Below are 23,341 nucleotides of genomic sequence, written 5' to 3'. Positions count from 1 at the left end.
AAATACGACTGCGCGCTCTCTCTCGCGCAAACAAAATAATTCTTTCCGTTTTTCCGTCGCGGGTATTTTCCGTTTACCTCCTTCTTACGGCGCTTTTCAATTTCTTCTAGAAATTTTGCGAAACGACAGTAACGTCGAAATAACCGACAATAGCCATAAGTGGATAATTTTCCGGGCTGCGGAAGAAACAGCGTCGAGTATTGAAATTATCGTCGGATGCGTTGTTTCGCAATAAACTTCTTTCCCCTTTTCTTCCCTTTTCTGTCGCGCAAGCGCATATAAGCTCACGCTCCTCAGTTCGTTTCGATACGTGCAGTATGTTTTATACTCACGGATACTTACGCTCTCATTGCGTTGTGGACAAAGATCTGTCCCTCTCGCGCGTTCGTCTGTTTCGTTAGACACCAATTTAACGTCGCGCTTATTATCATCACCGTCACGACACGGCTACATTGATGCAGACAACGCAACGCTGCGAACCGCTGTGGAGTCTCGCGAATGGATGGCATTAATTATGACAGCCGGCGTTAAAAATCATCGATGCAAATCAGCCGCAACTTTCTTTATGTGACGCGCGACGAACACACCCATCTCGCTCGCGCTATCAACGCGCGGAATAAATTACCACGAGGTAAGACAGCGACAGGCCGGTAAGCCGCAACACAAAGCGTCCGCATCTCGCATCGTTGCGCCAAAGTTATATCGGATTACCGGTGTATTTACGCCGCCTCTCTCGAGTGCCACGCCGGAAGTTAAGACGTTGTTTTTCATGCTTTTCAGCGCACGAGCGTGCGATGGTAACAGCGACTGCAAGCGCGCGCAACACGTCGCGCCGCGCGACGTATTCAATGAGATCGCATTATTTTCCAGCCTCGCACTCAAGTAAGTTCGCTTCAGTCAAGGGTAGTACGCGAGATCTCGCGCCGATCAAAACGCCGGGATTTCGTCGTCGCGATTCATTACTCTCTGCTCGTCATAGTTAGCAACAAAGCAAAAAATGGAAAAAGAAACGGAGTAAATTGACGAGGGTCATTTGTTAAACATTGGTCCAATTAATTCTCATTTGTAAACTGGTATGATTTATTAAAGCTCAATCATTCATTGTTGATTCGCAAACGAATGTGCTCCGCGCTCTTTTTATTTTTTTTACATTTATTCGATCGAGGTGTCCGCTAAACGCGATTAAAATTTTACACTTGCAACACTCGATATTATTATTATTATTATTATTATCATCATTATCATTATTATTATTATTATTACTAAAATGCACGAATTACCGTGAAATACGAAAATGATATGTTAGTGATCTGAAATGAAATAGAGATAAAGAGATAAAAAGAGAGCGAGAGCTCGTGATTAAACTTTCACCATCCGTACGTGTGGTTAATTACCGTCACGAAATCTTCCAACGAAGGCACGAAAATATCTTTCACATGAATGACAGTACTTTGATGCCTCTTTGCATCATATACAACAGCAATTTGCACGTGTAACGTACCATCGCGATGTGTACCTATAAACACGTTATTAATAATGAGATATCTTTCGCGTAATTTACGATATCTATATATAATCGCATGTGACATAAAACAAGTCGTGTTTTTCTATCTTTTTGAGAATAGAACTTTTCTCTCTTCCTCTCTTCGTATTTTTGAAGCTTTATTTAAAAAAAATAATATCGCGATGCATATGTTTTTCCTTAAATCTCAATGTTTTTGTGCATTTGTATTTTAACACGCCAGCTGTTATTTTGATTTTCGTTTATCGTACAAAGGCTTCACTGATGACTGAATTGCCAAAGGTATGATAAATAAATGCAATTCGAGACGCGCATATCTTTTATCTCGTCATCGGTTCATTGGCTTTATATTTGCTGTACAATTGATTTTTCAAATACAACCAATTGTACCTTATATGTAACTTAATAATATGCAACAATATTATGATATCGATCATCGTGACGTTTAACGTGTTAAAGCGCGTATCTGTTTGATGTCGAACAAAGTAAACAAATGTAAAGTAAAGAAAACATTTACATAGATCATTTTGTAAATCATTCACGTTTTAAAAGATACAGCTGTGCTGTGGTCTATCAGCTCCTGACCGGTGTGATCACACAAAAATATATAATAGATATGACGAGAACAAATAGTATAGGGGGATGATCATTCCTCAAAATCGTTCAAATATCGCATAGTCAAGAAGAACTATGCGTAAACAGAAAAATCATCTGCGCTTTACAATCTCACCAAATCAATTATCATAGCTTTCCGGAATAATCGCAGGTTACCGGTATAATTGCGGAACGATGAACTTACGCGTAGCACATCAACAGATAGAAAGATTATTCCCAAGGAAATCAAGAAAATATACAAAACAGCGAAGCCGGACCTTAGAAATCTATATTCTTACAATACAGTCACTTAACTATGCTCATTCCGAACGATCAGAGTTCAAGAACAATAGAGAACGGAGAACAATGGTAAGTACAGAACAAAATTCATCCGCCCAAGAAATTAGAGTAAATAAATAAAAAACAATAAAAGAAGTGCGTTTGTCACGCATGAAGAACATCGTATAAAATCGACTAAAACTAAACTATGTCTTTATAATTTCGAGCTCGATCTTGATTTTTAAAAGATCCCAATTGTTCGTGATGTTCTCCATGAGATTCCTCATCTTTTTGGAGACTTTTTGAGACTCGATTAATTTAGTCTAAAATATAAAGCACCAAAATATAAACGAATAGGTGTGGCAAATACAACAGAGAGATGTATCGTACGAGTTATACTATTTCGCGTTTCCTGCATAAAACATAAATCCTGTGACGTAATTAGACTTACTGACTCCGCACCTAGGCAAAAGGAAATATACTTTAGAACAAACACTATGCAAGGTGTTGCAAATGAGAGAACTTTGAGCAGTAGAGCCAAGCTGTATTCGGTTGACATTTCAGTAACTGAAAACATTTTGTTAACTGAGAAAGTTGCTTCAAGCTGAACGAAAACGTACATTATTATTACATTATACACAATATAAAATAGAAAGCGTTCTTAATAGAACATTATTTTAAGCAAATTAGATTATAACATCCGTTCTTCTTTTCCTCTAAATGTTACAAAAAGAAAAACGTACATGTATGCTGTGCATATAGTATAATACGCATCAAAAGCATTATATATATATATATGTTATTATATAAATAACAAGTTTGACTTGGTGCTAGAAATATCCATAATATTATAAATTGAAATATTAATATTTCAACGTTACTTAACTCGTTGTTCTATTGGAGTAAGATTCGCGGATTTATTCTGCCGAAATAATGAGTCTGATTTAATTGCACGTAAAAATGATTTACCTGAACAATGGTAGAAGAGACGAGAATGATGGTAGAGAATGACGCCTTGGATCTTGGTCATTTTTGGATCCTGATATGGCCGCAAGCCAGTCGAGCACAGAAGCATACGATTCAAACTATAGTAACGTTCTCCCACAAAGTCCGTGCTCATTTGATATCTTAAGACACCTTAATCTGCGTCTTTAGATGAGTTCTTTTAAGCGTTGTCCGCATATTTTATTCCAGCGCTCGGACTTTCTCCTATTTCCACAATTGGAGTCGCGTTAAAGTTATTACCCGAAATTATTCAGATGCTCCTTTCTCTCTCTTCCCCCCCTCCCCTTTTCTCCTTCTCTCTCTTTCTCCTCGTTTCTATTCCTACATTCTTCCGGCGAGAAAAATTTCACGCACGGCATATAGATACGTCTCCTATTCTGCATTTAAGAGGAGAAAAAAGAGGTTGCAACCTAATTTGTTTAAATTGCATGTATTGAGGCTAAAAGCAGCATTTTTGTCCCCTCCGGCTGAAAGTGATGCAAGCGTAGTAGCGGACGGGACATCAATCCTACGCTCCATTCTTATTTAAATCGTCGTCAGAGCAATGTCTTTTCTGGCGACACGCGTTACGACATTTTGCGCTTCACGAACACTTCAGTACATATTCAGTAACTATAATTTGCGGTCATTACAAACTCATAGCTAACAATCGATTCTCAGGAAGTTTCCTTCAATTTCGGAACGTGAGTCACATATATTCCGTACATTATATCGTACAAAGCATGAACTGCGTAAATGATTCTGTTTTGTATTTGAAATTTTCTTTATCTGAGATTTTATTTTAGATGTATTCGCGTATTATTCAAGTCACTCTTATTCTATTTCTACTTAAGGATACGAAAATAATATCTTGGTCGTTCTACAAATATATAGCGTGTTAACGGCTCTGTAGTACTATCATTATCCACAAATGTTTATCTTTATATGGTTATCGTGTGGAGCACAACAATGTAAAATAGAACATCGATAAACTCGAGAGCTGAAAAAGTATAGTGTTTCGTGCCATTCACTATGAAGATTCTGCTACCGACGAGGATATCAGTCGATTTCGCGTAAACGCAACTTTACCGTTGCAAAACCTTCCAGCGACACGATGTACACTCCTCCCAATACAACTTTGTAGCTTCGCACACTTTGCTGTATTACATATAACAATAGTTTCTGCGTCTGCACGGAGGCTTTGTATCATGGAATGTCGTATTTGAAATCGTGTACAGGATCGTGATGAGTTTTCGCTCGGAGAGAAGGGACGTCAATTTTTCCTCGAAGCAAAATGCAACACATACTAAGAAAAAAAGTACTCGGAAATTTATTTGTGGGACATAAAATTTATTCACAGAAATAAACTTTATTTCGTAGAAATAAATTTTGTTTCATAGAGATGAACTTTATATCCCATAAATAAATTTTCAAGTATCTTTTTCTCAGATCGATCGATTCGTTTTTATTAAGATCGAAATAATGTTAAGATTCTTTTCATCTTAAAGATTTTACGCTAACATTCTGTCGACCGGCTATTTGCAAATCTTTCCGACTATTTTTTCATAAACTAACAGTAAAGTTTTATCGTGATCGTTTAACATTAGGATACGTACAAAATACGTTAGAATTTGATCGTTTCTTTAAAATAACGGTAAAAACTAATATATAAATGTATATATTAATATATATATATATATATATGTTTAAGATACTTGCGTTTCATTGAGAACGTGCGTGCTGTGATCTATTATCTTTTAACCTACGTAGTTGGCTAGAAACATATAGCAGAATTGACCAGCGACAAATATCACCAACAGAACGGTGTATTCCTTGCTTACCACCAACACTGCAGTCTAAGCATTTCGTTTCGTTAGTCACAGCGCGACGCGATCAACGTTCCCGCGGTTAGTTTCGTCGGGAAACAATTTCTACGAAGTTGCATACTGGAAAATGCCTCTTAACTGGACACATGTACATACACAAACACTTACACGAAACAGATTAATATTGACAGACGCTACACCCAAACAAAGTATGACGAAAGTAGACAGACTGATCGTCGCTCTAAGGTATTCGAAGAACCTTCAATGTGAGAAAGATCCGTCTTTAAACATTACAAAATAGGAAGTGCTTGGTGCAACCAACTTGCGTTTTTGAGTAAAACGACAATTATTCTCTTATAGACTTAACTGAATGGCTCTTTGATGAGCTTGAACGGCGGCGATTATCCTCGCGCGCACGTAGGTATTCCATTCGATTGTGGAGTTCTGCGTGATGCTTTCGTCCAAAGCGTGTTTCATCCGATAACTGATGCAAAGATTAAATAAACGTGCTGTATGAAAGAGAGCGGTAAGCATTTAAAAAGCCTCAATATATGTTTTCGCTATTTTCCGTATCATTTAGCATTATATTTATCTATTTATTTATGTTCTCTTTGATTACATGAGAAAAACTTTTAAATTTTAGTTCGATTAATCATCTACCGTATATGAAAGACGTGCATTAAAAAAGAGGCATTTACATTCAGATTGATGTGAGGATGAGTGAGGAAATTGTTTTAAGGGAATTTCCCCTAATTCGTTGACTTTACCTAGCGACTTCGAACATGCTGAATATGTGATACATATTTTTGAAGAATGTAGTGTCCGTTCCCACAAATACGAACAATGATACGATGAGCGCTACAACTATGTGCATTATGAGAGTATTATAGTACTTTTGCTGGTCCACGAAATATTCCGTCAAAAACGGAAGCTCCTTCGAATGGGACTCGTTTGACGGTGTTGCGAAGTCGAATATATTCGGCAGTAAACAATAAGAAATGAAAATACTCATCGCAAAGCACATTATCACTGCAAAGAGTAAAGCAGTTAATTAAGCAGTTAATTAAGTAAATTTCTAATTTTCAAATTTCTCTGCATTTTTAGCGTGTAACATCGTCGAATTATTGATTGCATAAATAATGCCGGTACTGCCGGTACTGCTCTCTTACGCGTGAACACCATGATATATCGTCTTGCTATGTTCATGTATTTTCGAATAATGTGAATTTCCTCCTCGCTAGTTAACGAGTTCCAGTCGTCCTGAATCAGTTCCATCATTTTGATCAACTACGATTATAAATTAATTGACGTAAGACAAGAGGGGAATAACACGAACAGAGTCGCACTTTTCATTCACGACACACAGCATAATTGCACATTTTAATAAAACAAGGTGCGTGCGCGCATGCAATTAAACGCTTGGTATGAGAAATTCATCTTACTCGGCTCGTTTGTGAGTAAAAGGTTTTGTACTTGACGATGTAAATCATGGCCGGTATAGCGAATGAGATCATTGAGGATGAAATCGAGATTGCATTTCGTAATGAAGAGCTTCAATAACTGGAGTGAAACGTAGGTTATTGTCTTTTAATCGTGTCTTTTTTAAAGTAATGCGCGCATCAGTGATGTCTCATTTAATCTAGAATCCCTGATAAGTAAGAGTCTGGCCAACGTATTAGTTTGATAATGGCGTACTAACAGCCTTGTAACTGATATATGAACATATAGTTAGTTTTCTATTACTGAACTGGCTGTTCAACTTTTAGAACGTGTATTAACGTTGAAGGGAAAAGGAATGAAAATGAGTGCATTAGTTTAGAAAGTGAACTGTAGTGTGCATTAGTTTAGAAATTCAACAAAGAACAGATCTGTACACAGAATGTTAGATTATTTTTTGAATAACATTTTAATTACAACATTTTAGTTACAACCTCAATTCCACTTACTAGCAAAAAAGATTTAATTTAACATTGTATGTGTGTGATACTTTTCTTTATATATAGTTTTTAGAATTATTTAATAAAAATCAAATAATGTGATTATATTTATTCGCTTCTGAGTTAAAACATTACATTTATTTTCTATATTACATTTATTAATATTACATTTATTTTCTATATTTTTGCTTCTTAGTTATTGCGTGCAGTCGTCGTTATGATTGGTGCCGCTCTTCTGTGTTAAATCAGTTAAAATTAGGACAACATAAACCAGACTCTTACTCTTCCACTCTAGCTTAATCTCACATCGGGACAGTTAAAGGGCGATAAATAATTATTTAATCGGATGGTCCCGCATATGGAATTCAATTCCCATCCGTGCTATTACCTGCGTAACCACAGAGGACACTAGAATGACGACGGAGACGGTCGTCTGAATTGGCTTCAGCTTACGATTCCCGTGCGGCCGCAGGCCAACTGGCGATAGAAATATTCGATTCAGTTTGTAGTATCGATTCCAGAGCTGCTCCATTTCCGCTGGACGGTCGACACGCGTTTGAGCCCGGATCGCCCGGCGGTGGACCTTGACACTCCTCTTAAATCTGCATTATTCATCGTCCGTATTTCCTCGAACGCACCAATATCGTAGAACGACCGCGGTATAGAACCACGGTACGATAATACGATAATAACGTTTTCTTGAGAGTTTTCACGAGAGTTTTCTTCGTTTTCATCGAAGAGAGAGAATAATTTTACACGATGTAACGATCATCGTGTCGCCAACCCCCTTCCCGAGACGAAGGAAAATGACACTGCGCGAGTTACTCAAATTACATCAAAATGCTTTATTTTCCGTAATGGCAAAATAACGGTTACTCACCACGCAACTACCTTACATTCGCGCGAATTCTATATGTGGCGATCCGTGTGTTAGTGTGTCTAGAGCCGTCGCCGGTACATCTTCGAGCTCTTCTCCGACATAGTGTTCTTCGTATTAGACCGTAAGGGTATTCACAAGTAAGAATGACTTGTCAAAGCATACTTGTTAAAGCGTGTGCAGTAAGCTGAAGTGCAGTAAGCGCACGCAAAAACGTCATCTTAGAACGGCACACATGAAACGAGCGGTTTTAGCTCGTATGATGGCGCCATTTGTCGTTTTTTAGCATATTGAAAGTCATCTATGGTGACATTAATCATTCAAAGCGACAGTAATATTAATTCAAGCACGACGTAACAGAAAGAAGAGCTGTGTGTATATATGTATGTATATATGTACATATCGTGTTAAGAGAAAGAGAGAGAGAGATATTTAACACTAAATACAATTAAATAGAATATTCGCGACGACAAAGAGTCTGTCGAATTTACGACAAATGATCTTTTCGGGTGTAGCTTCGTTTATCTCTCTTCTTATGAAATATTCTGAAGTAACTGTCGCTCGAAAATCACTATCGGCCGCTACGTTTTCGCTCTCTCCCCGTTCGTTGGGTCCTCATTGTTGCATGGAATAAATCACCGTGAAGTACGACAGCGACATGCTCGCGAGCTGAGAAAATAAAACGTCACTTTAGGACAAAATAGAAATAAAGCTTACAGTCACAGCAGCAGCAGCAGCAGAAGTGTAAGTTACCGTGGTAAAGTCTTCCACCGATACCGAGTAAATACCGCCTATGATCAACTTGCAAGATTTCATGCTCCTTTGCATCACAAACAGCAGTAACTTTTGCGTTTGCACCGGCGCCTCGTACCATTGCGTGTTGTATCTATCAATTTTCATAATGTTCGATGTAACACCTCGCCCCACGTCGGGCAGGAAACAATTTTTTAATGCTTCGCACGTTCAACGTGCGATTGGAATGTATTATTCAAGTTTGAAAAATACGTTTATTAATTCCGACGACTCGGTTTCTCCATTAACGTCCGGCACATAATTTACACGGTACAGTTTACGGTACAATTAACAGTATAATTAATGATATTTTCAATAAAGTTGGGGTAAATCAGGAACATTCGTATCGTGGTGTACGCGAATTTGACTCTAACGATGTCGATATCCGAATGTTCTGATACGTGAATATTTCCGGTTTATGCGAGATAATTTGCGGGTTACTTTTTACAAATTACTTGGCTACTTCAGTATCGTGATTAATGTAGACTGTAAGCAAAAAACAAAATTGTAAAGTAATGTAAAAATCAATAAAAAATGGTAGGCGAGTTTGACTTGAGATTTTTGGTTTTGGCTTCCCAGGTGCTTCGTTATTTTGGATAATATACAGGGTGTCCGGGTGCAAATAATACAATAAAAGTTATATACCATTTTGAGATTTTCTCAATATTTATTCCGTAATTAATTAAAATGTATAAACGAATGAGCTTACGAGAAGCGGTAGGACAGGCTCTGTGTGTAAAAGAAATGGCTTACCTCTTAGCAGCAATAAGTAAACAGCTGATTTCGAGACGGAGTAACGTATATGTGTCGCTTGTTACTCCGCCTCGAAATCAGCTGTTTATTCATCGTTGCTAAGAAGTAAGCCATTTCTTTTACACACAGAGTCTGTTCTACCGCTTCTCGTGAGCTCATTCGTTTATACATTTTAATTAATTACGGAATAAATATTGAGAAAATTTCAAAATGATATATAACTTTTATGATTATTTTGACCCGTTCTACTCGTACACGGTGGTTGTTCGATCAGTTACCGGACATCCTGTCTGAATATCCGAATAATTTGAGTACCAAGTAGCCAAGTACAAAAAGTTAGCTGACTTATATTGATATTTATATTAGACACACACATAATGCTCGCGTGAGCGGACCGCTCGTGATTCGCGCTTGTTTCGTTCATGATACTCACGTTTTCACAGAGATTTCGGTACTGTGATCTATTATCTTTTGTCCCATGTAATTGCATATGAACATATAGTAAAAATGGCTCAATATGAATACCATATACGGTATAATGCTTTCCTTTTGCTCGGTTAGCAAGATAATTTGAGAGAGCTGAAATGCGTAAGATCGCATGAACTTTTCCCCGAATTTAAATCTCGTATTTTCGGATGTCGGGGTGAACACAGCCGACTACCGTATGTCAATGTATAATTAACGGGTCCACAAGTTCACTTACGCGAAATAAGTTGAGACTCAAGGAAGCTACGCCGCAACCAGTTAGAACGAAGTAGGATGAGGAGAATGTAGACGTCAGATACTGGAAAAACCTTAAAAAATGAAGGAACCTCACGCGTCACACATACTGAGACAATACTCGGCAGACATTTGCGAGATTTGTTATGATGGTACGATGAGTGCCGCATATAACATTTAAATGATTGCGAAGTTAATTAAAAAGTTACAAGAATGGAAAATCGAAATATGAAATCCGTAATAAGAAGAACAATAGGAACACATCCATGGATTTGAAGCGAAATCTGCTCAATAGTTTTATTTCGCGGAATATCTCTATGAAAACCGATAATAAATAAAATAAAAATAGCTATATATATATATATAAAAATCGGCAAAAAATGAAATAGCGGGTAAACAATTCAAGGATTTCGTCAAAGTGATCAAAAACGAGAAAATCACGAGAATCCGTGCATGCACAGTTCGGCAATTATTCGCAATACCTCCATAAAAATACCAAGTTGTTACCGACTTGTTGGCTCTTTGGTGGATATATACAGCGCCTATTATTTTCCTACGGATCGCGTTTGTTTCGCTCAATGCGGACGGCACCGTCCCGCTCATGTCCAACGCGTGTTCTATTCGATAACTGGAACAGTCGAGAATAGGAAGTGTCGATGGACGTGTAAGGGAGGAAATTCCTACCTTAGCAGAAGAGCAGAAAACAGAAGCCAATCGGAACTCGCGCTGGTAGAAAAGCGGAAACTGTCGACTAGTAGCTGACCACCAGTGTTAGTTCTGACTGGCTTTTGTCTTTCTATTTTTTTGCCAAGATGTTCTCTCTAATACGTAATGTTTCAGAGAAAGAGAGAGAGAGAGAAAGAAAGAAAGAGAGAGAGTTACGTATGTTTAGAATCACCACTGTGCGACCTACTTTACCTAGCCACCTTGAACAAACCGCAAGCATGATGAATGTACGCGAAGAACAACGTCTCGGTGGATACCACGATCACGATCCCTAACGTGGCTGTTAACTGCATGTGTAATAATATCGGATGAAAGTACTTTTGCTGGTCGAGAAAGTATTCTGCTAGGAACGGCAGACTCCGCGGGCGGGATTCGTTTAACGGCACCGCCGCATCGAGAATGTCCGGTAACAAGGTCCACAGAATGAAAAGCACCGTGCCGGGATAGATTATGCCTGAAAACACGAGACAACCCCTGAGCGTGGGATTATTACGAGCGAGAGAGTTCGTATATTCGTTCGTCAGCTGGAAGATGTTTCGCGGGCCGAGTATGACTCGCGTTTTACGGCTCGTACCCGCGAACGTGTACAGGTATATTCTTCCGGTTTCGGCGCATCTCTTTATTATCTTGAGTTCCCGTTCGTCCTTCAGTGCGTTCCAATCGCGCTGGACTTGTTCCATTAACTCTCTGATCTGCCCACATGCATTGCGTTTATTGCCAAGTGACTCTGGTCGTCCACTACTCCGCGCGGTGACTTACCTGCCGGGACTTTATATAAAAAGTGTTGTACTTGAGGATATAAATGACACTGGGAATGAGCATCGACAGGTCGATCAATATGAGATTGAGATCGTATTCCATTGTGAATAGTTTTAGCGACTGAAACCGACAAGACAGAAGCCTGGTTTTCATGTTGTCAGGTCGACAGGATCACAAGGTGTGTTCTCTTCTTTCGTCCGCGCGGTATTCGAGTGAAATTCGCCGCGACTGCAGCGGTTGTATTGCGCGCGAAAATGTTGCGAAAACATCGAAAGAAACGAAGGGCGAGATTATCCGAGCGAATTAAACGTACACGCGGACGGTATGAAAGCTGCACAAAAGTTACCGCGCAAATCTCATAAATACACTTCTCATTCTCGCGTGTAGAATCCCATTTACGTTCCTTTGGTATCTGGAGTAGCGTCTACCTTTTACCTGAGTGATTGTTGCAGATAGAAGTAGAATTATACAGACGGTCGCTTGAATATGCCTAAAGCTTGCCTGCTGGTACGGCCACAGACCAATCCATGACAAAAAGATTCGAATTAGCCTATAGTACTGATATCCAGGAAACTCCATTTCTCCTCGAAGTCCGCCGCGCATTTGACCTCAGGATGCCGCGGTGTCTCTTGTTGTTACATTGTACTCTTCATCGAATATTCTTCCTTCTTTTTAGAAAAGAAGAAATTGACTCGAATATTACTTAATAACGCGCGGTCCCCAATTTAACGCTCAGCCAGGCGAGAAGGTAAGAGGAAAAAGAGCGACAGCGTAAAGGCCGATGAGAAAAGTCACCGGTGCCGTCAATTACGTAAATTATGCGACACTTTGTTTCGTTCTTCACCCTTATCAAATTGCTCCCTCGGCTGCCTTCCTATTTCCTTCGCCGTCCGTTCCACGCAAGCGCACTTATGACTATGCTCCATTCGGCTTAGCCCGGTTAGTATCATTTTGCTAGTCGTACATTACGGTTTCGTATTTTCAGTGGCGAGAGACGCGCGGAAATCTTCGTTTGCATTGCGAAACAAATGGAAAATTTGCGGGATTATTTAGAGCTGTCCCCTTTGTTCGTTTGGTATGTATGGGGCACAGAAAACGACTTTTACGGAAACGAAAGCTCAAAGGATCGTGTGTGTTGCGCGGGATTAAATGATACATGTTTATATTATTCGATATGTAGGAAATAGAGACGAGGATGTTGTTTCGCGATATCCCGTGACTTGGCGGCTCATAACAGAGAGCGAAAATTTCATTCGGTGATTAATAGCAATTGAAATTCCGCCCTTCTGTGTAATAAAGATCGAAAGAGATTCTCGTTCGCGGCGTCATTGCGTCGAATAAATTACCATGAAGTAGGACACGGATGTGCTCATAGTCTAGAACAAAAAAGATCTATCTGCAAAGGATGGCATACAGGCTGAAGGCGCTGTCGTATTACTACGTGAAAGTAATTCATTACCGTGGCGAAACCTTCCAACGACGCGATATACAAACCGCCCACAAGCAGCATGCAATTTTTCGAGCTTTTTTGCATCATGAACAATATCAATTTCTGCGCGTGCAATGACGTTTCGTGCCATTTGGAGTTATATCTACAAACATTAATGAGGATATGTATCAGTACGTAGTTCTATTTGAATGAAAGAAAGTGTTGATTCTCTTGTAATATCTCTGATATGAGTTGTTCAATGTACTTCTAAATTACTATTATAGTAATTACTCAATAGTAACTTGAAATAGCACCAGCTACTCAAATTCTATGCTACACCTTTCGGATGTACTCGCAACTACAATTATTATTTCAAATTACCACACGAAAGTGAAAATGATCAAAACTGCCGGTAGGAAATCTATTTGATCGATCGCACAACCGTATGCCTCCGTTTGTTTTATCGAAAGATATCGATCGAAAGATAAGAAAGATGTGACGACAATTCTTAACGATATCATCCGACAGAAATTTGTGCTGTCGCGATGCAACGTGAAGAATAAGCAAAATTCATAAAATATAATTTCGATAAATATGCACTTCCTTTCCGGTAACTTACATTCTTGTACGAAAATCATTGCTGTGATTCAACACCATTTGTCCGGCATAGTTCACGAGGAAGAAATAAAACAGATGGACGCTCACACTTAATAGAGGGAAGAGATTTTCAGAAATTCCTTCCGCGATTACCGCCTGAAACAGCTCAGGTGCAAGACGCGTTTAGTTGAGTCACATTAACGTGGACTCGAATCGTTGAGATAAATTAGCGCTTTCGCGATTCGTGCGCATTATTAGCGGATTAACACACATATTAGCGATTAACAATGAAACAATTTCGTTAGAGAGATAAGAAAATTTTACTTACACGATACAGTGTAACAGTTAGAGACGCCACGCCGAGTAAAAGCAGAAATAAATACATCATTACAAAAGTATCCTTCATGAATTCGAAAAACCTTCAACAACGAGAAAATACATTATACGGATCATTCAATGTATGTGAATTTTATGTTGTATTTTCTCTCTTTTCCTCTCTCTCTCTCTCTCTCTCTCTCTCTCTCTCTCTCTAATATTTCAAAATAAGTTAATATATCGCGAGATATCATGGCCATTTGATATGTGTAAGTCATGAATTACACGATAAAAAAATACCGACTTGATCGCTCGTCTGTGAATGTCGACGGCGCCGACAATTCTGGCGCAAGCCGCGCAACATCTTCCAGAAGTTAAACTGTCTTGCTCGTTCTCATCGAAAGCATGTTCGATGCGATAGCTGAAAGAGCGAGGACCGTCTTAGAAACGAGGAGAGAAAATTTCGAGCTTAATATTGACGCGAAATTAATTTTTTCGAAATGAAATATTGTTATCGCGGTCACTCTTTCTCGATAACAATATTATAAATCCGTAATTGACAGTTTGCTTATGAAATCTCACGCGTAAGCAGTCGTTTAGCGTGAGCTTTTAAGTCGCGACATTTCGAACGTTTCTTACCTAGCTATTTCGAACATTCCGCACGCGTGCTGTATGTACGCGACGTATATGGATGTTGTGGACATGAGGATATTTTGAAGCACGAAAATGGCCACTGTCGAATACAGCAGAACAGTATAAAAGTATTGATCAATATCGACGAAGTACTCGCACATAATTATGAGATGATGCGGACGAGACTGATTAAGCGGCGCGACGAAATCCAGTAGATTCGGTATGAAATGTATGGAACCGAATAACAGCGGGAACGTATAGGCGACCACTGCAATTATTAACATGAGTTTATCATCGAACGGTGTGATAAGATTAAAGACACATGACGGTATACACTAAGACAGTTATGTAAGCAGCGGTTACGAGATAATACATGGAAAAAAATAAAGTCGTAATATATGAACACTTACAAAATATTGCTACTTTTTTGCCGCAAGAGCAAATTCTTTTCGTACAACAGTAATATGTTTTAGTAACTTGATATTATGTTGATTTCACAGCAAAAAAATTTGCTGCTGCAGCGAAAAAAGTTGCAGCAATGTTTTTTAGATGTCCATATATTACAACTATTTTAGCTGCAACAAACAACTTTTTTTCTGTGTAGCAGATAATGCGACACATAATTGACGGTCGAAAATTAACTATCATGATCGCACGTATAAGTCAGACGCATTGAAAGGAAAGATTTCCTTCGTCAATTCGGGATTTCCTTGATTAATTTGAGACAGTCATCTTTACGTTTCCCGCGGCTAGATTCGCGATGCGAGACTCGGTGAACCAATAACTCTCGAGGCAATAAAGCGGGCTCATAGTATTGACATTTAACGCCAAGTAGCGCGATGAAGTCTTAATAAAGCTCCCTCGCTAGTGCCTTACGTGCAAACACCCGCGCGTAAAGCGCTCCCGTGCGAGTATACTTATGAATGATCTTATACTCCATTTCGTTCCTCAGCGTCTTCCAGTCGTACTTTATCGTTTTCATTAACTCTCTCATCTGCGTACACAAAATGCGTTATTCCTGATATGATGCCGCTCAACATACTCTTGTGTAACTATTCCTGTCACTACACAAAAACAAGAAGAGAAACTAATAGTTCAGAATTAGAAACTTTTATTTGCGACCTTTTGAACTTACAGGTCAAAAATATCGCCTCCCTCAGCAGGAATCTGATTTTTGTGCTGAATAAACATTTACTTCCACCAAAAAATCAACATTCCATCCTAAAGGAGCGAGATAAAAAATTTTTATTTGCAAGATTCGAAAGCTCGCAGATAGCACTTGATTCTGAACGATTCTTTTTTGTTTCCGTGTAATCGGACGGCTAACTGCAAGAGTTCGTCTACTAATTCATAGATAAATCTGTTATTTCAATTTTTACGTTGCGATGTCGACTTACCGATTCGGTTTTTATGCAATACACGACGTACTTCAGAATGACGATCAGGGAAGGTATCGCGTAAGACAAAACCTCGAGCAGAAGTTGTAGATTAAATTCGAGTGTGACAAGTGGGAGTAACTGAAAGTTGCTCGATATCAGTCGCGTCAATTAAAAAAGAATGGCGATGAAGCGTAATACGACTCGGGGGATCGGCCGGATCATTCTCGTTCGCTGTGTATTAGGTTAACGATACCTGCAGCGTTGTGTTGGTCGTGACGCAAGCAAAATAAAAAACTCTTTGTATCCGAGTGAACCACACGTTTTGATACGGCCATAAACCGACGGACGACAACATCACCCGATTAATCGTGTAGTATCGACTGCCGTCGAAGTCCATTTTTGCGGCACGAATGACGGTGTATTTTTGACCGGGACGCGAGAGAGAACACGGGAGCGATCATACTCGCTTCATTATGCATGACAATATGTGGTGTAGCAAAAAAATAGAGAGAAAAAGAAAATAGCAGAGTAGTTTGCGGAAGGTGGACCATAAAGCGGTTATTACGGATATCGCTCGGCGCGGCGTGTGTCGCCGAGAAATAGCGGTGTAAATGACATAATTAAAGAAATTACGGCGAGATAGCGCCCGGTGTTCTTTCCCTCGCGCTGTAAAACCGCGACGGTACTTTCTTTATATCTGACGCGGCCACGCAAGCGCAGGAGTCACGCGCATCTTTCGGTCAGTCGACGAGTGCATTTCCGCAGTCGATCTCTGTGATGTAACTTGTATGATACCGCAGACACATCCGGACTCGTGAGTAACAGTTGCACATAAGACACGATGCGCAAGATGTGTATGCGACGTTTTACATTCCGTTCAACTCTCTTTTCGTAGAGAGTGGACTCTCTCGTGGAATTTTCCGAGTAAAACGCGCTGTTAGAATTAATTAATTGCGATGATTGGGTTGTGCATGCACGGTATTTTCAATTTTGCTCGCGGACACCTAGACTATATTTCACTTTTTATAGGGCAGAACTTTTTTCAAAGGTAGTGACTTATTACAAGTTTATATAATATATCTAGATATCTAGATACCAAAAAATGTGTGTTGCTTCGAAAAAAATCGACCACTGAATGTTGAGTGTAAAACAATAGACATTTTAAACCTTACGTGAGATGATTAAAATATCGATCACAAACTTATAACTGGTTAATCTTATTTTACAACCGTACTTGTACATTCGCGACCAACATATCGCTCAGCATATTACATCGTAGAAGGCGTTTTTAAATCACACATGTGTATAATATATACGTGTATATATATATATATATATATATATATATATATATATTGTATTGTGTTTTGTTTAGTACATCTAATTTTGCACATATTTTAACTTCGTCATCACCAGATAAGATCCGATCGTTTTTCATTGTCACAAGCGCTAATGTACTCATACTAACGGGCGATTTCATGCATTGGGTGTTGGCTCGTCGTCGTAAGTTACATTTCATTTGCGAGTCGAGTATATAACCATACAATAAGACAACGACATACTGATTAGCTGAAACAAAAAGTTTCTCTTGTATTCTCAACTTTACTTGCGACAACAATCGCGACTCTCATTGCTATCGTCACAGCTCGAAGATACGCATAAACTCAACGTTTTGTTCAATGATAATATCACTCGTTAATGTGAGGCAATAAATTAAGAATGTGATAAAATGTAATAAGAGAAAGAAACAACTATCTTTGCGTCAAAGCGAGACAAAAATTATATTCAAACACATTTAACTAATTCATATTTTTCGCGCTTTTTGATACAACGCGTATACAATTTCATATTACCGTGGCGAAACCTTCTAATGACGTAACAAGCAAACTTCCGATGATGATCCTGCTGGTCTTCATGCTGCGTTGCAATATGACAAATAATAGTTTTTGAGCGTGTACCGGTGCTGTGCACCACTGTGCGTTGCATCTGAGTATTAATATATGGTAGGTCAACAATTTGGCATATTTTTCCAAGAAATCTTTCGCGATTCTTTATCATAATGAGTTATCGAAACTATCACTGATATACCTACGATTACTATTGACATAATTGAAAGAATATGCACAGGATATTCTTCCTAGACGTGAAAACTGCGAGTGTGTACTCACATTTGTTGAAACAAATATTCACTATGATTAATTAGATCCTGGCCGAAATAGTTGAGCCAAAAGACATAACAGAAGTGAGCGTACACGAATAAGCCGCTCGTAATAATTTCGGACATGTTGTTCATCGTAAGCGCCTCAAAAAGCTGTGGACGACAAATCCAATGACGATTGTAAACGTGAATGCGCCACTTGTAACGTGCAAATTTTTATGCGTATGAAACGATTAACTTCGTGCTATTTCAGAATTATCACTCACACGAAACATATTAACGCTCAAGGACGCCACGCCTAATACGCATAAGACGAAATAGGACGATGCGAATTTATTCTGTATATTATCCATGAATCTTGAAAAGTTAAGAGAATAATTTGCATTATAAAAGTAAAAACAGATGGGTTACTTACTTACTAATGACGACACGCAAATCAAACAAACAATGCTCTGTTACTCTCGGGAACAAGACTCTCTTGTACTTTAAAGTTGCAACGAGTAATTTTGCAGCAAACATCGAGTTTTACTTACTCCAAACATTGCTGGTGAACGTTACAAGCGCTCAACAATTTGATGCAAATTCGGCATTTGTTTTTCGAGGGTGTTCTCTCCGGCAAACATTTGTCGAACGCGCACGTTACGCGGTGACTGCACAAAAATACAAATATCTTTTTACATCATTTGAGAGATAAAAGATTAAAATAATAAAAAGAGAGTCGAGAAATTCACAAAGTCGTCATAATCGTAATACGATTAACACAGAAAAGCATTTACAAATGTTAAAAAGTGTTAAAAAGTGTTAAAAAATGTATTAAGTAAGAACACGGAAGAAGAAGAAGTTTGGTTGAATTCAATCAAGTTCCATTTTTTGTATGTGTTATTTATATATAGATTTAAAATTTTCTCCTTCCTTTAACAATACAGTGGTGCACGCAATTATAAAACATTTATTTGGAATTAGATGAAGAAAACAAAAAGAGAAATTAAGCAAGATATTCGAAATATTTCATATTTTTTACCTGACGATCTCAAACAGTCCACAAGCGTGCTGTACAAATATCATAAACATATTTTCCGTCGCCATGAGCACCGTCATACCCACAAAGCCAGTTATCGTAATAACAAAGTAATAAAGATAGAAATATTTCTGTTGGTCGAGAAAGCATTCTACTTGTATCGGAAATTTTCGTGGACGTGGCTTATCCATCGGCACCACAATATCGAGCAGAATCGGTACGAATATCGTTGAAATAAAAGCGAATGTTCCCGGATAAACTATCGCTGGAAACATTAAAATTTTGCAGACGATGCTTAAAACGAAGGCGGAGATTTTTATTATTCGCGTTTCTAGAAATTCGACAAATTTCATCCTCATATATCTATCTGATTATCTCATTCCATTTTCTCTATAATGAGTAATGCAAGTGCGGTGAAAATTGTGCGATAAGAAAATGTATTTTGTTTCACTTACATCCGGAGAAAATCGTGTAAAACCTCATCTTGTTCGCATATTTCTGTAGTATTTTCAATTCGTCCACATTTTCGATTAAGTTCCAATGATCTCGAATTTGATTAAAAAGCTTCCTCACCTGTGATTACAAGCAACGAGTGTCTAAAGTGACGAACGCACTTCTCCCAGGATACAATTGCTAATTCATCTTCCGATGTTCACTCAATTGACTTACGTGATCCGTTTTGAAATACACTATATTATATTTCAGTACATAAACTATACAAAGGATATTAAACGATAAAACCTCGATCAGCAGCGATGTAGTGTATTCATGCGTGATGAACACTGCGAACTGAAAAAACAAAGAGAAAAAAAAAAGAGAAAAAAGGATCTTGACATAAATCAAGTATAATTTAATCTTTCGCGCGTAGCATTAACGTGAAATTATAAACGTACAAAAATCCGTGTTTTATAACTTATAAGTGACTAGATTTTAATAACAAAATCCGCACGAAACGTCGTGACGCTATCTTATGATTCAATTTTGACAAAAATTGTCATCACTCGCGAATCCCGGGGTTCACAATTTTACTCAATTAGCGCAAACCAATTTCAGCGACTTCGCCAAGTCGCATTTCGCTCCACGCGAGTTTTTCTCTGCGAATTTAATTATAAAAACAAACAGCACGTCTCTGTGAGCGGTCGCGAACGGTGGCCGCGAATACATTGTCAAGTCGAGTACGATCGGAGACACCTGAGCTAATATGGACTCAATGAGAACGACAGTCACGCAGAGCAGCCGGACAATTCGGCGTCCCGGCGTCTGGTAAGGCCACAGGCCGAGCGACACCATTAGATGTCGGGTGAGTCCGTGATACTCATTGTCGAAGAAATCCATTCCGATCACCGGTCGCCGTGATTTTACGCACGCACATTCGCGGGCATTACTATGCGGCCAGATTGCCCCCGTCGGGATATTTTATCGGCTCTTACAATCTCGCTACGTTCATTTTCCGCATCGTAACGACGATAATAGACGGCATTACGGGAAATCATATGCCGGAAGGGCAATTTGTGAATTAACTCACGACCGAGCGGTCTTTAAAGTGAAATTAGATGAGTCATTTGCGACTATCGCGCTGCATAAGCCACCGAGACACCGCTTGCAGCGCAAAATTACAAGCAAATTGCACGTTTGACACGGGCACCGCTGTTGGTTTTCCCTGAACGAGCAACGACACAATACAATCGCAACGTGTCTTTACGCACGCGCCTGGATATCCCTCATCCCGATGGCCGTTCGCGTGGTAAGACCGTCGCGTGTTGCTTCTTTTTCCTTTCAGAAGACACGTTTCGCGACCGTATTCGTCGTTACGCGCGTCCACTATGCGCGGGGAAACAGACTAATCGCGCAACCAGCTTACGCGATAACAGCAGATAACACCAAACGCCAGTTAGATAAGGTGCGTGAAGAAGTTTGATTAGGAATATGATGCATGTGAGTGTGAATGAACGGCAGCGTGTGTGTGTGTGTGTGTTTGTTTGTCTGTTTTCGAAAGGAATTTTACCGAGGAAAAGAGAGGAATTTGATTATTGCGACAAACGGCGTTACAGCACTTTTACATCTCGTATCATAATTCGACGCGTTGAGATTATCGCGACGACAATGACGTAACTCTTGTGAACGAGTCTCGTGCAGAAACAATCGTCGCGTCGTCTTGTGACTCGCGAGACACGTTTACATATTGTGGTTCATAAACTGATATAAATAAGATCGCAGTGGTCGTGATATTCGTCGCTTTTAACGACTGAATTATATTTTTTTCCGACTAGACAATCGGCTATGTTGATACGCGATGCGCTGAATATAATTTGAGGCAAAGAGCTCGGTAATGAAATTAATTAAAATGAATCTCCGGTATCGTCGCTATCGCGTTTATATTCGTCTATGATCTCGTGGTCCGCGTTACATTCAAAACGAGTGCAGCATCGTGAAGTAGGACACGTTAACGAGCTGAAAAAAAGCAAAATTTGTGCCAGTTAAACCACGAAATCCTCTCTGTCGCGTTGTACATTTAATAGTCGTCGCGATCAACTATTACCGAGGCGAAACCTTCCATCGACGAGGCCATCGGACCGCCGAACGTGTTGAAAGTTCTTATCGAGCGTTGCGTATGACGAATAGTAATTTTTGAACGTGCACGAGTGTCATGTACCATCGTGTGCTGTACCGACGCATTTTGACAAAAATGTACTTTATTGCATTTTAGTCTGCCTTCTAATTTTGCGATGGTAATCTCAATTGCATGTATACCAAATAAACAAATACATCGGCGAAATATTGTTCTGTGTAAAAATTGTGGGCAAGTCGTTAATCGGAACGATTTATTATTAGTAAGTGAAACTGCAGCTGCTTCGCAACGTTTTTAATGAATTGCTATATAAACATCAAATTCTTGACGAAAGTATATCACAGAGACGTTCCATGTCTCTGTTGAATTAAAACAATGAAGGTGATAAATACTGCTGTCGCGTGCCATGTGATGAAATGAGAGAAACTTTGATCATAGCAATCGATAGCATTCGTGCGGTAGACGATCGCAGTAGTCCTTGTTACAGATTACGTCTGAGTTGAATAGATGAGCATACAATACGACATTGACATGCTGACGACCTGCAACGAAATTTGCGTGTTGAATGTTACCTACGCCTGACGTACCGTTGTGTGAACACTCATTCTTCTTAATATATTGACACGTAAAGGAAACGTTTATACCGTGGCGAAGCCTTCTAACGAATACACGAATATATTACCGACACAGAACGAGACGTTCTTCGCGCTTCTGTGAAGTATGAACAGTATCATTTTTTGAACATGTGAAGGCGCTGTGTACCATTGTGTGTTGTACCTAAATGGAAACGAATAATTCCCCGTATCCGACAATGACAAGTATTCTGATCTTACCAGAATTAGCTACGAGTTATTCACATACGTCGCGTATTATACTCACGTTTGTACAAACAACTCGGCACTATTGTCAATCAGGTCCTGACCGAAGTAATTGTTCCAAATTATATAACAGAAGTGAGCGTAAACGAACAGGCCGATGTGGATCGCTTCGTTCAGCTTGTCATTTGAAGCAGCGTGTATGAACTGGGACGAAAGAACAACCGCGATTCGCCCTAATCAGAAAGAGATCATTGCGCAGCGACGTTACCAAATGTTTACTTACTCGAAATAGATTAATGCTCAAGGAGGCCACCGCGATACTGCACAAAATAAAGTATGAAACGGAGAAATTGGAGCTCAAACATTTGATAAACCTTAAACGATAGAAAGGAGGTTACACGTGGAATCTTTCGTCTAAATATAATGATAATTTAATTGTCGATAATTTGATTTGTATAAATTGAAGAAGTGAATTTGCACTGAGAAAAATCATCCGATAAAAAATTAATAAACGGATATTTCCGATCAAAATATCGATGAATTTTTCTTATCCATCCAATATATCGATTCATAATTTTTTGATCGATTTATCTGATAAAATGCCATTATGATCGGAAATATATATTAAATTGGATATCCTGGAAAAATTTATTGAT

At 39.0% G+C, this 23,341-nt stretch overlaps 5 protein-coding genes and 1 pseudogene across 18 annotated transcripts in view; 1 reads left to right on the top strand and 5 right to left on the bottom strand.

Moving 5' to 3' along the window:
• Window positions 1-23,341, bottom strand: part of LOC116845905 (mannosyl-oligosaccharide alpha-1,2-mannosidase IA-like) — a 245,816-nt gene that overhangs the window by 132,646 nt on the left and 89,829 nt on the right. The window lies entirely within an intron of this gene.
• The window catches only part of LOC116845914, a 174,806-nt gene that overhangs the window by 142,751 nt on the left and 8,714 nt on the right, over window positions 1-23,341 (top strand). The window contains exon 1 of one of the 8 annotated variants that reach the window (XM_032819161.1): window positions 21,023-21,198. The exons of the other annotated variants lie outside the window; for them this stretch is intronic. Coding sequence (XP_032675052.1) covers window positions 21,028-21,198 — 171 coding nt within the window. The 5' untranslated portion in view covers window positions 21,023-21,027. Of the gene's footprint in view, window positions 1-21,022; window positions 21,199-23,341 lie in introns of those variants that run through there. 8 annotated transcript variants of the gene reach the window in all.
• Window positions 24-8,692, bottom strand: LOC116845933 (annotated as a pseudogene).
• On the bottom strand, window positions 9,749-11,197 carry LOC116845921. The gene is made up of 3 exons (XM_032819175.1): window positions 10,796-11,197; window positions 10,268-10,358; window positions 9,749-10,143 (listed from the first exon to the last, which is right to left on the bottom strand). Exons 1-3 carry the CDS (start codon window positions 10,885-10,887, stop codon window positions 9,994-9,996), a joined length of 333 nt encoding a protein of 110 aa, XP_032675066.1. The 5' UTR covers window positions 10,888-11,197; the 3' UTR covers window positions 9,749-9,993.
• On the bottom strand, window positions 11,541-15,569 carry LOC116845916. Of its 2 annotated transcripts, XM_032819169.1 has the most exons (4): window positions 14,124-15,569; window positions 13,818-13,951; window positions 13,229-13,361; window positions 11,541-13,145 (listed from the first exon to the last, which is right to left on the bottom strand). In XM_032819169.1, the coding sequence occupies exons 1-4, from the start codon at window positions 14,199-14,201 to the stop codon at window positions 13,095-13,097; spliced, it is 396 nt and encodes a 131-aa protein (XP_032675060.1). In that variant the 5' UTR covers window positions 14,202-15,569; the 3' UTR covers window positions 11,541-13,094. The 2 variants fall into 2 exon arrangements, with proteins under 2 accessions (XP_032675060.1, XP_032675059.1); XM_032819168.1 differs by having other exon boundaries at window positions 11,541-13,361.
• LOC116845907 lies at window positions 16,520-23,293 on the bottom strand. 3 transcript variants are annotated; one of them, XM_032819147.1, is made up of 8 exons: window positions 19,968-21,041; window positions 19,754-19,871; window positions 19,302-19,563; window positions 18,814-18,930; window positions 18,547-18,637; window positions 18,291-18,433; window positions 17,976-18,108; window positions 16,520-17,691 (listed from the first exon to the last, which is right to left on the bottom strand). In XM_032819147.1, exons 2-8 carry the CDS (start codon window positions 19,779-19,781, stop codon window positions 17,638-17,640), a joined length of 828 nt encoding a protein of 275 aa, XP_032675038.1. In that variant the 5' UTR covers window positions 19,782-19,871; window positions 19,968-21,041; the 3' UTR covers window positions 16,520-17,637. The 3 variants fall into 3 exon arrangements, with proteins under 3 accessions (XP_032675038.1, XP_032675037.1, XP_032675036.1); XM_032819146.1 differs by adding an exon at window positions 22,747-23,293 and having other exon boundaries at window positions 19,302-20,087; XM_032819145.1 differs by having other exon boundaries at window positions 19,302-21,041.

This window comes from Odontomachus brunneus, unplaced genomic scaffold (assembly GCF_010583005.1).
Source record: "Odontomachus brunneus isolate Ranch 3 - 2012 unplaced genomic scaffold, Obru_v1 Obru_scaffold_059, whole genome shotgun sequence".
NCBI lineage: Eukaryota > Metazoa > Arthropoda > Insecta > Hymenoptera > Formicidae > Odontomachus > Odontomachus brunneus.
The sequence above is the reverse complement of the archived record's forward strand: the minus strand, read 5'-3'. Positions and strand labels throughout refer to the sequence as shown.

Excerpts from the sequence above, each read along its gene's own strand:
- LOC116845907 (XM_032819146.1), bottom strand. The coding sequence starts at position 19,657 with ATGAGGATGAAATTTGTCGAATTTCTAGAAACGCGAATAATAAAAATC. Across the intron at positions 18,931-19,301 it reads GGACTGTTTGAGATCGTCAG|TCACCGCGTAACGTGCGCGT; the intron begins GTAAAAAATATG and ends ATTTTTGTGCAG. Across the intron at positions 17,692-17,975 it reads CATTAGAAGGTTTCGCCACG|CTAATCAGTATGTCGTTGTC; the intron begins GTAATATGAAAT and ends TTTTTGTTTCAG.
- LOC116845921 (XM_032819175.1), bottom strand. The coding sequence starts at position 10,887 with ATGAGCGGGACGGTGCCGTCCGCATTGAGCGAAACAAACGCGATCCGT. Across the intron at positions 10,359-10,795 it reads ATCCACCAAAGAGCCAACAA|GTTTTTCCAGTATCTGACGT; the intron begins GTCGGTAACAAC and ends TCATTTTTTAAG. Across the intron at positions 10,144-10,267 it reads TGAGTCTCAACTTATTTCGC|CTCTCTCAAATTATCTTGCT; the intron begins GTAAGTGAACTT and ends TACGCATTTCAG.
- LOC116845916 (XM_032819168.1), bottom strand. The coding sequence starts at position 14,201 with ATGAAGGATACTTTTGTAATGATGTATTTATTTCTGCTTTTACTCGGC. Across the intron at positions 13,952-14,123 it reads TAACTGTTACACTGTATCGT|GCGGTAATCGCGGAAGGAAT; the intron begins GTAAGTAAAATT and ends GAGCTGTTTCAG. Across the intron at positions 13,362-13,817 it reads AATGATTTTCGTACAAGAAT|ATATAACTCCAAATGGCACG; the intron begins GTAAGTTACCGG and ends TAATGTTTGTAG.